At 38.0% G+C, this 17,157-nt stretch overlaps 1 protein-coding gene across 1 annotated transcript in view; it reads left to right on the plus strand.

Annotated features, from left to right (window-relative positions):
• LOC118809306 (cadherin-12) overlaps positions 1-17,157 on the plus strand; it is a 176,443-nt gene that overhangs the window by 63,526 nt on the left and 95,760 nt on the right. Inside the window, exon 2 of the mRNA XM_036572469.1 lies at positions 1,760-2,263. Coding sequence (XP_036428362.1) covers positions 2,006-2,263 — 258 coding nt within the window. The 5' untranslated portion in view covers positions 1,760-2,005. The remainder of the gene's footprint in view (positions 1-1,759; positions 2,264-17,157) is intronic.

Raw genomic sequence — 17,157 nt, forward strand, 5'->3', positions numbered from 1 at the left:
TCCCCATTGCCACTGAGGGACCTACCACGTCTCTGGAAAATATTTCACAGCCAGTGATGCCCAGCTATTCGATAGCTGGATTAGAGGCCTGATGGATCAATCCTTTAGCTGCAAGCTAGTGTCCATGACAGCCGGTGACTTAAACTGCATCTGATTTTAATGGAGGTGCTATCGTCTACTAAAGGAGAGAGGTGATTTCAGAGCTGATGCGATCATTATACATATCTGACATCACATCATCTATATCATCGCGTCAAAAGTGCCTGAGCGTACTGACACTGACTGAATGCGAATGGCAAATGTGTTGAAATGTTCTATTTCCAGCAGCTTATAGCCATACAATTAGTATTTACATCTCTTGAACTTCTCAGAGGTTGAAGGATGACAAAGTATTCTTCTCTTTATATGGCTTTCATAGTGCAAGGGTAGGGCTGAAAATAACCACTCCGACTAGTGCTTTCTGTGACTGTGAATCACACCAGAGCTGTAACTATCCCTTGCCTGCCATTCTGGGAGCTCTTTAAAAAGTATTCCAGGAATGGACATATACTTTCAGAGGGCTTACTGTTACAGTGGTACGTAAGCTAACAAGCCAGGAACAGCTACATCTTTGGCTCAAGGTGCATTTCAACAGATCCATATACTCAGTACTCTACTCAATATAAATCAATGCATTACAGGGCTGTACAAAGCAACGATAATGCTGCTTGTGCTATGAGAAATGAATCCCATGTGATTACCAAAATATCAGTCATTTTCATGCAAAAGACAGTAATGTTTAATGCACAAATATAGTAAAAAATAAGTCCAAGTTGTCATAGTAATTGTAGTCAATGCATAATTGTATACAATACATGCTATGTAATTTGTGAACTACTTTCACTACATAATATTTTTCCACTGCTCAGACCATCTTCTCAGTGTAGTCATGCAAACTGTGATGCAGGTTAATTTCTAGTGTAGTTGTAGTCCATCAGGTAATTCATACACTAGAAAACAATTCCTCATGTCTGTAAACAAAGGGACTTGTGATGTACAAAATACACTAATGTTGTACAGTTTGGGGTTGCAATGTCATATGTAAAGCCAATGATTTGGACTTTTACTGCTAGCCTGCTGAATGAAATGAGTCAGCTAAAAGACATCTATGGATTTAGTGGCTGAGACGCCCCATGCTGTGCTTACTTCCTTTAGAATCTTTAGCTTATACCACTTTATAAAAGAAACTGATCAAGTTAAAACTCACATAAGAAGCAACACTTTAGGTAGTTAGGTAATGTAGGTAATACACTATTTTGCTTTCTGTTTTGAAATCTGTGACAGCGACCATACATGAAATCCTGCTGGTGTGGGTTTATGCATGGGTTTTTTGTCTTTTAATGATGCACATACATGCTATGTGAGAGCTAATAACACTCTCTTGTGTCTGAATTATTGTATAGAAAAATAATATTCAGTATATGTCACAAAATTAATATTATCTTTTGCATGCTGCTTCTGTTTATTTTTTTCTCCAAAGTTAAAATGACAAATTGTTCTTATTTGTGCTACAAAACTTTCATACAGCTCTACATCAACTAAAAAAATACCATTCATATTTTTAAACATCAGCCCACCTGTGACAACAGATAAGCAGATGATAATTAGCCATTTGGCTAAACCAGGCATGTTTACAAAAAAAAAAAAAAGATGTTAATTGGTGTGAACTGTGTACAGTAAAGTACAGTAAATGTATTTCTGCCTTTGTGCTTTATTTCAGGTGATGATTTCACTACCTGGCTGACTGGCTCAGTACCTCTAGAAAGAGGAGTTGAGGAGCACCAGGCTTTAAGTGGCCCCTTCCCTGGTGCCTCCTTCACCCTCTCCTCTCCTGGTCCCTCTCCTAAACCTCAGTATCCAGCCTGTCCCCTTGTGCCCTGGCTCTGGCTCTCTGGTGTTTGTCTTCCACCCTTTTCTGCACTTGGACTTTGACTTTGACTGAAACGGCGCCGTTCCAAACCGCCCAATGCTGAAGGGGAACTGTCTGCTGCTGTTCCTGTGCTTTCTCTTCGTGCAGAGCTCCCCAGCTCCTCTCCACACACTGCCCCTAGCTCAGCCCCACAACAGGCCGTGGCACGACTGGCCCCGTAGCCCGGCCGGCATGTCCACAGCAGGCCGCAGCGGAGGGTCTGGAGGCTTCCAGAGAGTCAAGAGAGGATGGGTATGGAACCAGTTCTTTGTGCTGGAGGAGTACATGGGATCTGACCCACAGTATGTAGGCAAGGTAAGGCCCAGTTTAGCAAATAAAGATGGTGTTTCTGAACAATCAAGTGAGGATAGAGGTAATATTTGACATAGAACACAATGCTGTAGAGGCAGGATCACTGCACATTACACTGTCAACTATGAAAGCAACTGACTATTTAACTCCACAAAGACTTTAATGAGACAAATCTAGGAAAAAGGAAAAAAAAGACCAGATGTCTGTATGTGAGAAGGTGTAGCACAGAATGTGCTTTGATGTGGCCCTTGCAATGCTGCTGAACATTCAACTACTAAGGCTGTAGCTAATGATACAAACTGCACACTGGGCCGTCTGCTAATTGCACTATGTTTATGAAGTGCAGGGTGCTAATGGCTCAGTGAAATAGTGGAGCCGTACAAAGAAAAAAGAAATGCAAGTTGAACAATGTTAATAAATGAGGTTCTTTTCCACCAAAAAATAAATTCTAAAATCCCTTTAAAAGGAACAACATGGAACATTAACAAGATTTTGACATACTAATGGATATATACATCTAGTTTAAAGAGAAATATCACGCAAAATTAGCAACTAAGACTTAAGGAAATTAAAGAAAAAGGCATTTTTAATATATCTATTTTTTACATGAAGTATGAGGAAGAGAATTGCATTTTTTCCTGTGTACATTGTGCCAGTGGTATAGGTAGAAATGAATCTTTGGGTATGCCTCTGAAAAAGTGGGTAGCCCTCTTAAGATACATTTTCCAAACACACTATCCCACAACCAAACACACACTATCCCACAACCTCTTAACATGAAGCTACAGCCTATTGCAGACTATTGCTGTTCTTTTCCATCTAATTATCCTACCTGATCCAATACTTCCACCCTTGTGATACAAAACAATAGCGACAGTGGGTACACATCAACGAGAATACAGGATTCATATAAACTCAAGCAACATTCCAACACCCTTCACTTTAAAGCATGCATCCACTTGCAACAGGCATAACTGAGACAAGTTTAGATCAGACAGCTGAGAAAAAAACAACACAGGAAAGGTAAAATTTAAATCAAAGCATCCTTGGTTAAAACGTACAGCCATAGTGGGCCTGGAAAATGTTTATGAACCATTTATGTCTTACCTGTGATGACTTGATGCAACATTTGACACAACCAATTTTAGCTTTTGTAGTAAAAGTAGTGACATCATCTGCCCTGCTAGGAATGGGATAGATCTCCCAGGTACATCTTTTGACCAAAGCTGGAGCTTTAAATTCAAATACCTGCATGGCGCATAAATTGTCTTATATGCCAGTTATATATATATATAACTAGAGATGTCAATCCAATCCAAAACATCAGAATTGGAATTGACTCAGGCATATTTACATGGATCAGGTATATATTAAGCCCAGTCCAGTTCTGACCTTTTGTTTTTGTTTTTCATGTTCTGCTTAGGATGCTGTCATAAAGGTAATACAAATAGGCATTATCTACAACCTGCAGCAGTGAAGTATGTTTCTAGAAGTTAACAAAGTGATCTAAACATCTGCAGGGGAACATGAAAAACCTTTAATATCTGTAGTGCCAGAGTGTCAGCCTAAATCACCTAAATTATGTGGCTGTATTACCTATGGAAACAAATATTGGATCAAATCGGTATAAGCCGATATGCAATGTTAAAGTATTCTAAACACACTGGGGGCAATATACTGGACTGGGCCATCCCTGTACAAAGCAAGCATACTTTTTTGGACAGAAAGTGTTCTTTTTGTGCTTGCAACCGGACCCTAAAAGTCTCAGTACATCTAGCACCATGTGCACAAAAAATGGCTAAGTTAGTAAAGATGTATCATGAGAGACGTAGGAAGGGAGCCAGACTGTAGAGTGAGAGAGGGTAATGGTAACAGAGACATAAGGAATAAGGGAGATAGCATCTGCCACTTTAATCTCCAAGATATAACACAAATACATCACTAAGCAATATTTGTTTTAAAGCTAGATTTTGTTTTTTTATGAAACTATTTTTATGAGTGTTTTATGGTATTAATAGTCTACAAGCATAAAGGCTAAAATCAATACATATGCTGGCTTCCTGCCAAAGCTTTCATATCGACCTTGCATTATCATCGGGATGTTCCCCTGAGCTTGCTGGTGGTGAGCTGAAATATGTCCTTGCAGGAATGCATTTGAAGCCCGTGACTGCCTGCTGACCTAACGCAACCTCGGAGTGCGGTTATGCTAAAAGTGTTGACATTAATGAAAGACAGAGAGGCGCTGTTGTCCTGGCAGTCTGACTAACCACTAATACATCAGCTTCCCAAGTCCCTCTTTCTCCCTATCCACATTTCATCTGTTCTTTTTCAACCACTGTACACAGGTCTCACTGACGACATGTGCACTCCACAGTTTCTCTTTCCACCTTTGATCGTGAATGCTGAAAGGGCCCATATCCTCAGTGTTATTTTTTTGTTTGTTTATTTATTTATTTATTTATTCATTCATTCATCCTGCCATTGGTGGAGCTGGTTACACATGTTGTTTAGTTTACTTAAATTTCAGTGTCTATCCCCGACTTCTGACATTTATGTGGTTTTATGCACCAAAAGCAGATGTTATTCCTTTTTACATGTCCGTATTCCAACCTTTCTGTTGTTACTGTGCTTGATAATGTAAATGACCTCTTATGAATGACAAGTTGTGCCTCAATAAAAAAAGCAGTCTGTAGTCTGGGCTGAATCAATCTTTACACCTTCCGCATGAACGGGTGTGGCTACATTGCTGAATATGTGGATATATGTAAATGTTTTGGCTTCTGTGATGTCACTAAACAATGAATTTAAAATGTGCTGTTTTCACAGCTGTCCATATGCAGACTGTATGCACTGGTGAGGGAGTGGTACATTTTTGAAACTTTCGCAGTCTTTTACATACTACATCAAACACTTATTTCAAAAGAGTCAGGAAAATTCTGTTTTCCATAATATGGGCCCTTTAAATCTTTCTTAAGAAGGAAAATAAAGTCTAAGGAGGTTTAAGGCTACTGAGGCTGTAATTTGAAGTCCAGTGGCTTACTCTGGGATAATAGTTCCTCTGGCTTATCTGCCCCTGCGCCACAGTAATCAGCCTGCACACGTGCCACTGTTTATGGCCAACTCTGTGACTGGGAGGAAGCAGGAGAAGAAGAAGCTGCCTGCTTTTCCTCTAAGTCACTTAATCCTAAGCCTCAGCCAGCGCTTCAAAATAATTGACTGATTTTGGGCCATATGAAAGACATAAGGAAATGAAATCTCTCAGCTCTGATTAAGACAATCTTAAAGCACATGAAGACAGACAGACATAACTACCGATACACGTAAGTAAACACCAGGGAGAAGAGGATTTAGAGATTTAGATTGTATATCTGAGCATCCACAGGAGCTGCTGCGGTTTCCATGGCACAGTCGTCAAGTCAAACGTAATCTACAATGTGTATCTCATGAACTTAACAGCTCAGTGTGGGAGAGGGGTTGGCAGGGGGCAAAGCATACTCTACATATTTATGACTAATACATCATAAATTAATAGGAACAATGCTATTCGCTCTCTCTATAAGAAACATAAATGGGGAAGGTCGGTCATTATTTCCAATAATGATACTGCCAGCAGGGTAAATGATGTCATTTTTCTTCTGCTTTTGTTTGCATTTAAGGCCACAATCGGTGGTTTCATAATAAGCCTTTTCAAAGAATTCTCTGAAACATGAAAGGAAGGGGTTAAGAGCATTGTTTTCTAAAATGAATAGATCTTAATGCACGAGCTAACAATTACTGATGAACAGCCAATAACATTTTACAAGATCTAAATATTATGCTGGAATCATTTGTAAAAAAAAAACCATACTATTGTGTTGCAAAATGTTTAACTCATTTAGAGCTATTTAGAGGCCTGCGTTCTGCTAATTATTCATTTTTGATCATTTCAGTTTAAGTGAGGTAACCTTCAGGCAGTGCCGAGAGGCAGTGATAAATACTTAAAACCATCACCAGTCAGTTCACTAATTGTGATAAATAAATGCACATTTTACCAATATATATTGTAGACCTGTAAATAAGGTCTACAATATATATCTTGAAATGGTGAAGTAGCCACTCATTTCACATATCTGTGCAGTTAGAGCCAGTAGGAACCAGCCAGTAAGCAGTTCATGGTTGACTCCAAATAACCTGGGCTGACATGCTATCATCAAGATCGACTGACTGTCATGAACACTGGCAGGGAAAAAATTGCTGGCCCACTGAATTCACCATTTTTTCCTTTTTCTTACAAAAACAGTAATTCTTTATTTTAACTTAGACTGTAGAACCAGCATATCCCCTCTCTCTAGTGTTCTCATTAGCAGTCACTGTCAATTTCTTTCACTGTAGATGACCTAGGACCTGTGAACCTTGGAGAGAGATGTCTAGCTGTTCTACTTCAACGAGTGAATCCTATAGCCCAACTTCTCCATAAACATTTTACAGTATCTCCACACAGTGTCATAGACAAGTTGAACTCAAGGGTCAGCCAACACCCCTAAGTTGGCTCGGGTCATTCTGTATCAGCAAATGGAAGCAACCTATGCCTCTATCCCATCCAAAAAGGGCAGTCAATTCTAATGTTATGGAGATACAGCCATGGAGACAGTGATACAATTGAGTATTCAGATCCTAACAAGTGAACCCAATTCTGCACTTGCAAGCTACAAACCTTTTTGAGAACCTGCTTATTTTGTAAATTTATTTTAAAAAGTGTATATTAATCTGGGTTAATATTCAGCAACACTGTGATTCCTAGCTTGCGGCTGTTGGTTATCCTTCTCTCTCCCCTTATCACTGATTTATAGTGACTTTTGCTAATGTATTTGCATGCAGCAAGCAAGTGCTGATTGGCTTTCCGGTAGCATTGGAGGTGGAGCAAGACCCAAAGAATACTCAACCTCGACCAGAACCAGTGCAAAAACAAAACAGAACAGTTTGAGGATCGGTTGGCAGAAGATGTACGACATTAAAAACATACGACCCACTTTCAAAATATTACAAAAACAGTAAAGTGAGTATTATGTCTTGGAAAAAATAGGAAAAAAATTAGAGACTAATTTCTTTGTTTTCTGTACATTATAGTTTGTGGACTTCTCCCTAGTGAACATTTTAGCATTACATGCCAGTATGTTAGCAGACTCCTACAGTTAGATGGAAAGCTTGGGCACCCCAGTTAAATTACATATTACATAATTTGAAGTGAAAAGAAGTAAACGCAACCTCTGAAGCAAAACCATTATTTTTATGTTTTTAAATGCTAATGCAGTGATTGCTTGAATTGCATGTGCAAAGTTTTGCAGATCCTACCAGCTGTAAAGTCCCAGAATTAACTCATTAGGCCTTAATTGACTCATTGGGACTTGTTAGGTAGGTAAAGAATTTGTCATTAGGAATTGTCAGCTGATGACGATTCCAGGGTGTAATAAATTCTCTGACCTTTCAAACCTTGTACTAACAACTACAGGCTCCTCTAAGCAGCTGACCGAGGATCTGAAAATGAAGCTAATTGAAGCCTATGGCAGGGGAAGGCTACAAAAAGATATCAAAGCACTTCCAGCTTGTAATTTTCACAGTCCAAAACGTCATTAGGAAATGGCAGTTAAGGGAAACTGTGGAAGTCAAAGCAAGATCTAGTTGTCAAGAAAACACTCTGAAAGATCTGCTCATATGCTGGCCAAAAGGGCAAAGCAAACCCCCCATATGACAACTAAAGACCTGCAGGAACGTTGCACTGTGAGAAGTGGAGATGCACTGTGTCAGCTAAAGCATAATATTTAGTTTAGGGTTGCTTGCACAAAGACAATCTGTATGTAAGAGTCATAAGAGGGAAACCATATCGGCAACTGCATCATGAAAGTGCAAAGTGAACATCTAAAGTGTGCTAAACAACATGTAAATAAGCCAGAGGCATTTAGGAAAAATGATATGGACTGATAAAGTAAAAATTAAACTCTTTGGCCACAAACACCAAAGTTATGTTGTGAAATGACCGAACAGAACAGTGTTTGAAGAAAACGCCTAGGCAACTGTTAAGTTTAGGATAGATGGGTTCTACTAAATACCAGCAAATTCAGGAAGCAAATGTGACAGTCAATTAAGAAACTGAGGCTGAAAAGAGGCTGGCTGCTCAGAAAGGAAAATGATCCAAAACATACCTCCATCATGAACTACTTTGGATTGGCCCTCACAGGCCCGTCTTGAACATCACTGAACATCTCTGTGTAGATTTTAAACATGTTGTGCATAAAATGCAGCCCAAGAAAAAGATTGGTTGAAAGCTCCTAACACAAGAGCAGAAAGAGCTCTAGCAGGCTACAGAAAAGTTTGAAAGTTGTGGTATCTGCTAAAGGGGGTGCTACTAAGTACTGACTTAGTAGGGTGTCCAAAGGTTTCTGTATGCTGCAGTTACCTTTTTTCTATTTTAGTTGATTAGTATGAAGTAACTATGTAACATTTGCAGAAAATGTTATTTTTAAAAAATAGTTCAATTTAGCTGCAGGCTTTTTTGTTTACTTCAAAAAGCAACAAAATATGTAATTTCGCCAGGGGCGCCCATACCTTTGCATCTGTATGTGAACGTCTGTACACAACGGACGCGCAGGTTTACAGATATGCCGATTCAGAAGTATAATTTGGCCTCTGGTCAAAAGAGGGAGTTAGGGAGCTGCACCCCCTTAATAACGATAATCTTGCAATATGCAACCTTAACCCTAAAGAGATCTTGACCTCCATATGAAAATATAAAAATTTCCAACACTCACACGCAGACTCCTCCCACTGTGATTTATAGAGAGGTGAAGTAAATAGAGAGGTGAAGTTAAGAACAGAAAAACGTGCAGCTCAAGGCACAAACACAGTCGCAACTAGACAAGCAACACAATCACTTTGCTTCTTTGAAGACTAACAATTTTGCATTTATTTATTTATTATTTATGCGGCTATAATATAATGTCTTAATCTATAACCCCATTTATTACTGAGGAAAAAAAAGGAAAATGGCGCAACGCTTACATGCCTACCTCTGTACTTCTACGAGTTCTTAATGAACGAGAGCTAAAGTTTTATCATGGGAAAATGCACTGATGACAGTGAGATGGTTTGTGCTTTTGTCTATTTTGGATTAATGAATGCAAACTCTGGCAACGTTTGTTTACTTCTCTGTGACACAGAGCGAAGGGGGAAAATTGCTCGCTTGGCATTTTTTTCCCCGACAGGGTGTCAAAGGAATAAACAAAGAAAAAGTGGAAAGAAAAGAACTGTGCTTTGCATTTATTCAGCCTCATTTTAGCCGTCTTCGTGAGGAATAACTAGCACATGGGATATTACATAGTTTATACTGTGACATACGACAAACATACTATTTTTTTATTTATTTTTTGCGAAGTCTATTTTCTTCAGCAGTTGTGTTTCAGCGCATTTAGGAAATCCTGGTAACGATAAATAATACTATGATGTTTAATAAAGACTGAATTTGAAAGAGCAGTAAGCAAACTTTTTTTAAAAAATAAATGCTGCCTGTCAACAAATATCAAGTGAGGAATATCTTCGTCAGTATATTTACTGATGCACAAAGCGCCATGTTTAGCTCAGCACAGACTGACAAAAGGTCACTAGGAATAAACAAGACAGTAATTAGTGCAGCAGAATGAATGGATGTTGTATAAACAATCGATAGAAATGAATCCATAACAAGCCCTTCTTAATGCTAATTTTATTTATCAGTATATTATTTTTCAATATAGAATCAAATATGCATTTCAAGCAGAAAAGTTTATTGATTAAAATGTAATATATGCCAGCAGGCTGCATGATTTTTTTTTTCTTTTGTATGCATGAGCTGTGAACAAGGGAGCACTCGAGTCCCCTAGACACCCGTGGAGAGTTTACAGCACATCAGCAATTTAGCATTTATTACAGAGAAATAAAAGCTCCTTTGAGCCCTTGAGAATAACGCATTGAAGCCATGCTTCCGCAATTAAACAGTCTCTTACTGTCCATCATTAGGCTGTGGTTTAACCCTTTCAGTGGCCAGGACTCACTGATTGGTCCAGGCTTCCATTCTTCACTTCAATAGCTTAATTCATAAATAACTCAGCCTGTTTGCATTGATCTCCATGTAATTACCTACTATTAAGACTTAGTTAGTAAGAACATTGAGGAAAGGGGAATTCCATCGATTTTTCAAACTTTTGGCATAATTCAATTGTTGCTACGTGAACAGTCATTCAGAGTGGTTTGATGTGAAATGGTTTGTTGTATTGATATGTACCAACTCTGATATCTAACAGGTGGTGATAGGAACTAGAGGTTGCGATGCAACAAATATAGTCATTTTATTTAAAATGTCCAGTGAGCCTACATGTGTCTTGAATGTTTTATATGTAATGTTTACAATGGTAAAATAGTGGTCAATCTGAAAATATAAATGTCGGTTGGGTACTATTTGGCCTTACAACACCATGCATGTACCTCTCTGCCATGAATGGATTTAAAATAATACATTTTACACCAAAAGCTTTTTATTTAATATATCACTTTCTGAGAGAGAATATAGAGACATTAAATGCTTTAGATGCCTGGTTCCTATAACTATCACTGGTAACAGGATTCAGTAAGGTTCTGTAGAATGAAGCAATTTCACATGATTTAATTATGCAAAAATTACAAAAAAAAATAAATAAAAATAAAAAAATTTGTACAATTCTCCTTTAAGAAAAGCCGGCGTTTGGTTCTGGACATAAATCAAGCCATTTCTCACCTATTTCTTTTCTCTTTGTGCATGGCCACCCAGCGATCATTAAACCTCCCACTGTGATCATCATCCGCAAGCCAGTCTTTCCTGATGCCACAGTAATCACTACAGACAGCCAGAGAGAAACTCGACCTGAGTCTGAACAGACATTGTTATTTGAAATGTATAATGTGCAATATTTCTCAAGGCACCATTCAAAATTATTTTCATCAACAGAATAGAACAGAAGTAAATTGATTTTTACAACAGGAAATGACTTCTCCTTTATACATGTAATGTAATTTTTTTTACGTCTCCTAAGACACTTACGAAAAGCAATCTTTATCACACGATCAGAATCTCTCAGATGACTAAGCTGGTGAGCAAGTGGCACAAAGTCTGTGAAGTGACTTTCAGTAAAGACATTTTTCTGGGTTTACCTTCACCAGAGTCAGTATGAGTGCTCCAGCTAGGTAGTACTTAACTTTACGTTACCATAAATAAAGTTAATAAACCCATGCTGAGAACAGAATATCTTACAAACCTAACATGCCTTCATTTACTTCATTAAAATGACACCAAAAGGATCCTTACACCGCACTGTAAGTGTTAACCCAGTGGTGTAGAGTACCCAATACACAGATATATGCCATATACTAAGAAACCACTAGCATTTGCATATACACACGTAAAAACGCACATGATACATGAGAGGTTTACAAATTTGGCTGTTTAACACAAGAAAGAAAAGTAATGAAAATACCCTGAACCCAGTTCTGAACAGCCATGAAAATAAAACTTAAAAAAAAAAAAAACATAAAGTGTGCTACGCTTTCAAGGTACATAGGTATTGCTAATTATAACTGCTTGGTATGCTACTACATCACAAAAATAAAGGTAGCTTTACACAATAAAACTTTAATGCAACTCTAGTTAGTTGAAACCTATAAGAAACTAAATTGCACTAGAGTTGCATAATGTAGCAACTTACTCTGTGAAATAAGCTTCAAGAAACGACCCTTAAAATGCCAATAATGTATCACATCGTCATGTCATTATATGCTTTAAAATGACTGATTTTCAATGAACAAGAAAATAAAGAGACAATTTAAGGGGTAGTACAGAAACAGGGACCCAGTTTCCTAAGCCATGACAAATGGGAGTTTCTCAAAGTTAATGTTTGTGACCAACTGTGTTAACTAGACTAGCAACAGCTGTTCTAATGGCTCTTTGTCCAGCATTTATTCTTATTTGTTAGCCTGATATTGTAGTGGTCTACATAGCTTGATTAATCTTTTCCTCTTCTGATGGCTTCTAATTTTACACAGAGCTCAGAATCATTTGGGATCCAAAGGTTGAGAATTAGTACAGAAAAGTAGACTGAGGTGCACTCCTTGAAGAAACTGTGGTGCTTCTAATTTAGTTAACTTGTGAAGTAAATGAGTATGTTGTGTGCAGATTTGATTGTTTTTGAATTGCTTTGTGTAACTGTCAAACTGCACAAAAAAGTATGTTGCAGGCAACTCATGCAGCGAGTTGCTTAAGAGTTTCACCATGTAAAGTCAGCCTAAGAGCTCTGCTGTTGCAAGTCTAGTTGCTATGGGGTAGAAAAGGTTATCCATTAAGAATCTCGATGCCAACATTTTAGAAGAGGAAAACATTATACGCCCTCATAATGGTCTTAATAAGCCTTAAAAAGTCCCTGTAGCTGGTAAGTAATACGTTTTTCAATACTATTTTATTAAGCAGTAACTAGGCTGAATTAAGCACTTTCCAGAGCACTTTTATTTGTGTATTATACATCATAATCCATTGCACCAGTTGTTGATATGAAGACATTTAAATAACAGGCTTTAAATAAACAACCTTTTAAATCATTTAAATGAACAGCCTAGATTTTAACTGCAACCTATGTTAATAAGCACTGCTTATTTAGTCCTCATTCTCAAATGAGGTCACCAGAATTTAACACCTTTTGTATGGTGGTAAGAAAGTATGTACAATCTTCACTTTAGAACAGATGGCCAGTTTGTCTTTATTTAGAACTAGTTAGTGATGTTTTATTGGAGGTGTTGATACGGATCATAAGAAAATAATAATCAAATTATAGACTCAATGTTTAGGTCAGGGCTGTGCAGAAGATCATAATATATAATGCACAAATCAAAGTGCTCTGGAAAATGCTTAATTCACTCGAGGTACAGCTTAATAAATAGGGCTTAATAAGGGTATAACAGCAGAAATCTAAAATGCTTTGCAAAAGATTCTGATGTTAAATTCACAAATTTAATTCTGCATCAATATTGTTTAATAAAGTAGAAATTATTAGCCAGTTAATTAACCAGCTACTGGCTTCGTAGGCTTAAGTGCATTAGTGCAGTATGATGTCCCTATACTAAAGTGTTACCTGTTTTTGTAATCTATTAATACTATTAAACTAAAATTTAGTGTTGTTATGCAACACCGATAGCAGTATACCGATGTAGACCAGAGTACGTGAGTGGAGCGGCAGCAACTTCTGCTTCCCACTCAAAATGTTCTGTAATCACTCTGCTCTGGGTTTTCTATTTACCAGGGTACGGCTAGTTCTGGGTTCAAATTTTCAACCTTACTGTGCTATACTGGTGGAAAAAAAACGCCATAACTTACCATGGTAATAACTTATTGTATAGGCCTGCTGTAAGATTCTCCAGAGGACAGGTTGCATGAACAGCCAGCATGTGCAAGATGTAGCAATCACACTGCTGTGTTGCGGCATTGGAGTGTTCCTGGAGTGAGGGACTTTCTAAAAGGTCGTTCCTCACTCCAGGCAAAATTTCTTCACTCCATTCCCCACCACTCACATGCTTTTGGTCATCTATGGTAAGAAATTATTAGCTTTTTGCAGTACTTTGGTTCAATTTTGGCAAACTGCCTTCAATTCCCCAAGGTTACAAGGGTCCCTCTGATGGACTGGCAATTTTCCATAAATTTTCAGTGGGATGCAAGTTTAGGGATCATGCAAGCACCTTCACCTTTTTTAAATGCCAGTCTTGAGTTATTTTGGCTGCATGTTTGGGGTTGTTGTCTTGTTGGAACGTCCATCTTCTTCCATTTTTCAGTTAATGAGATTAAATTCCCCTCTTATATCTCCCAGTTTATCACTGTATTCATGTTTCCTTTAATGACATATAATGCCCAGGTAGTGTTTGAGGAGTGGCAGCCTTACATCACAATGCTCCCACCACCGTACTTCACTGTGGGCATGTTGTTCTTGTGATCAACCTTCATCTCCAAACATGATGAGCTGAATTACTGCCAAATAGTTCTATTTTTTCAGTCTGAACAGAGTACATTATTCCAAAAGAACAATGCTCATGTGTGCAAATTACAAACATTTCTGTGCTTCTGTTTAAGCAGAGTTTTGTGTAAAGTAGTAACAGAGATGACTGCAGTGCAATTGATTGCTTATTGTTTTCTGTGTAACTGTTGCTCTGCTGCTTTCATGACATCCTGCAACTGTTGGCCCCTTTCTTGCATATTATCACACCAATTGTACAGATAGGGATGTTTAAAGTCTTTGCTGGGGCTCTGTGGCTTTTCCCTTTCACAGTGTTGTTTGATGTCCCTGAAAACTTTAGGAAGCTCCTTCGTCTTCACTATGACTGCTGCCTGTTGAGTGAATTTTCCCCAATCAATGGCAACATCTTTTATACATGACATTGAGAGCAACTTGCACGAGAACAATTTTGCCGCTTTAACATGTAAAACCTTTAAAATTTATTTTAATTTTAAACCTTTTTTCTCTACTTTAATATATAATGTCTGACCCCCCCACCATCAAGTTCATTATTAAACCTTTAATTAAATCTTTGTTTATTCATATGAATACACATGTTCATATTTATAAGAACAAACTCAAATTACATTATGTATGTACATTTGAAGTGAATATATGCACTGGAAGTATATTAAATAACAACAAAAGTGCCTGAATACTTGTTAATGACGTTCATGTTCAAAGTGGAAGGATCATACAGGAACAAACATTGAACTGGATCAGATCCAGCTTGCATTCACCCAGGTTTCAATGGATTCACACAGGGCAAAGCCACATAGGTATTTACTCTATTTTCAAAGACTGTCTGTGTGTGTCTTGTGCCTTAGTGCACTGAAGAAGCTTGATGTCCTTAACAAAGACCTAAACAAACAAAAGAACAATGATGCCCAGAGAGATGTACTGCACTGTCTGAGGGCATTAGCGATGGCTATTTATGGAGACAATCCAATAATGCACACTGAGAATGATAGCCCTCCTGAGCTTATGAAATAAAACCAAACAGCATCCATGATATATGATATAAAGTGATATTATTAGAAAAGGGATGCATCTACTGCTCTAAATGATATGGATGCCACAGTGTACTTTGGCAAATACGCCCTCTCTCTCACTCTCTCCGTGTCCCTCAGTCTTTCCGTCTCATCTTTGATTTATGCATAAAAATAGCTCATATCAGAAAGGTCACTCATTTGAATACAAGTCAATAAGACACTTTTGTTGGAAAGGGCAGTCATCCCTGCCGCAACAGCCTGCTTACGTGAGCACAGCCTGCTTGACAGCCGGACATGCCTGCTTGCTCTTTCTCTCTCTCTCTTATTGATGACACCTCTTCCCTCCGTTCCCTCTCGCAGACTCATTGCTCTCTAAAGCTGTGTAATTTAAGTACACAGACTGCCTGCCAGTAGCTCTCTAAGTCCTCTCATCGCAGTACCTTCCAGACTAAAATCAAACGAGGTAAAAGTGAGGTGACCAACAGATTCATAACAGCGGCAAATGCAAAGCAAACAAAATGAGAAAATTGAACTGTCAAAGTTCAAAATAATTTATGCAATAAATTATTAACGCCACTCATTTGCTTAACACCATTAAGGCATTTTCCTAGTTTGAACCTTTGGACCTTCCGTAGCAGTCCAGGGTGAAGCCCAGCTGCAGACATTTTTTTTTTCCTAAATTTGACATATTGGGGGGAAAAAAACCAGAGCATATTAAATGTGCTATAACCCTTGTACATGTCGTATTATATATTTTATTTATTTTTACTAATATGTTATATTCTGCAAATAAACAGTAATCGTGCATTAAAATGTGCAGAAGTGTGTTCTCTGTGGAGGATGTGTACTTTTTTCACTCAGAAAATCAACAAAACATGTAATTTGAGCAAGGTTGCCCAAACTTTTGGGTAACAACTGTAGATCATACAATCGCAGCTCTCTCATTCAAACACAGCTTTTAAATTACTTGTAAAGTGATACATTCAGCAACATCATATAACTATGGAAACTTAGCAAACTAACAAAAGCAAGAGCAAAGTGTAAAACTACAGTTCCCTGAGGGCCTCCAGCACAACAAGAATCATGGCTATAATTGCAGAGGAGTTGTAACCACATGATATAAACACTCATTGTTTGGAATATGCAGCCACCATTGCTCTCACTGGATGCTAGTAATGAAAAATAGAAACTGTTCACTCTATGTAAGTCCCTGAATTTTCATGTAAACCTTGCATTGACATGAAAGTAATAAAGTAATAAATATACTCTGATGAAGCTTATCTTGTTCACAGATGAAACTACAACAAAATGCTTTTTAAATATAAAAATACAAATTAAAAAACTGATTTATTGCAGTTAAACATTCTAATGGTGTTGCAGCCCTACTGAAAGAAAAAAAATCATGAATACATGTATTTGTGAAAACATTCAAAAACTGTAAAATACTGTAAGTTACTAGATCCTAATATTAGCCCTCTGGGGTCTAAGGGCTTTTTCTCAACATTTGCATGTCTTCACCTTTAACCTCTTAAAATCTTTTTTTTCTTCCACACCTAATTCCACTCACTTGTCAGGTATCCCCCAATCACACAACACCAGCAGTGCTAGGAAGGTAAAGGCTAGCAAACGCTACCCCCAAGTCATGTGAAGTGAGCCAATGAATCTTTTTGAGCTGCCATTGATGCAACATCATTGGACAGGTGAACATGTTTGGAGGAGAAAGCTAAACACCAGTTCTGTTACATCAGCTAACAGAGGCCTGTGCTGGTTAGCTTCGGGCTCAGTGCTGAGGGGAAAGGGAGGGCCAACCTACCCACCCAGAGAGAGTGAG

This window comes from Colossoma macropomum, unplaced genomic scaffold (genome assembly GCF_904425465.1).
Source record: "Colossoma macropomum unplaced genomic scaffold, Colossoma_macropomum, whole genome shotgun sequence".
NCBI classification, from domain to species: domain Eukaryota; kingdom Metazoa; phylum Chordata; class Actinopteri; order Characiformes; family Serrasalmidae; genus Colossoma; species Colossoma macropomum.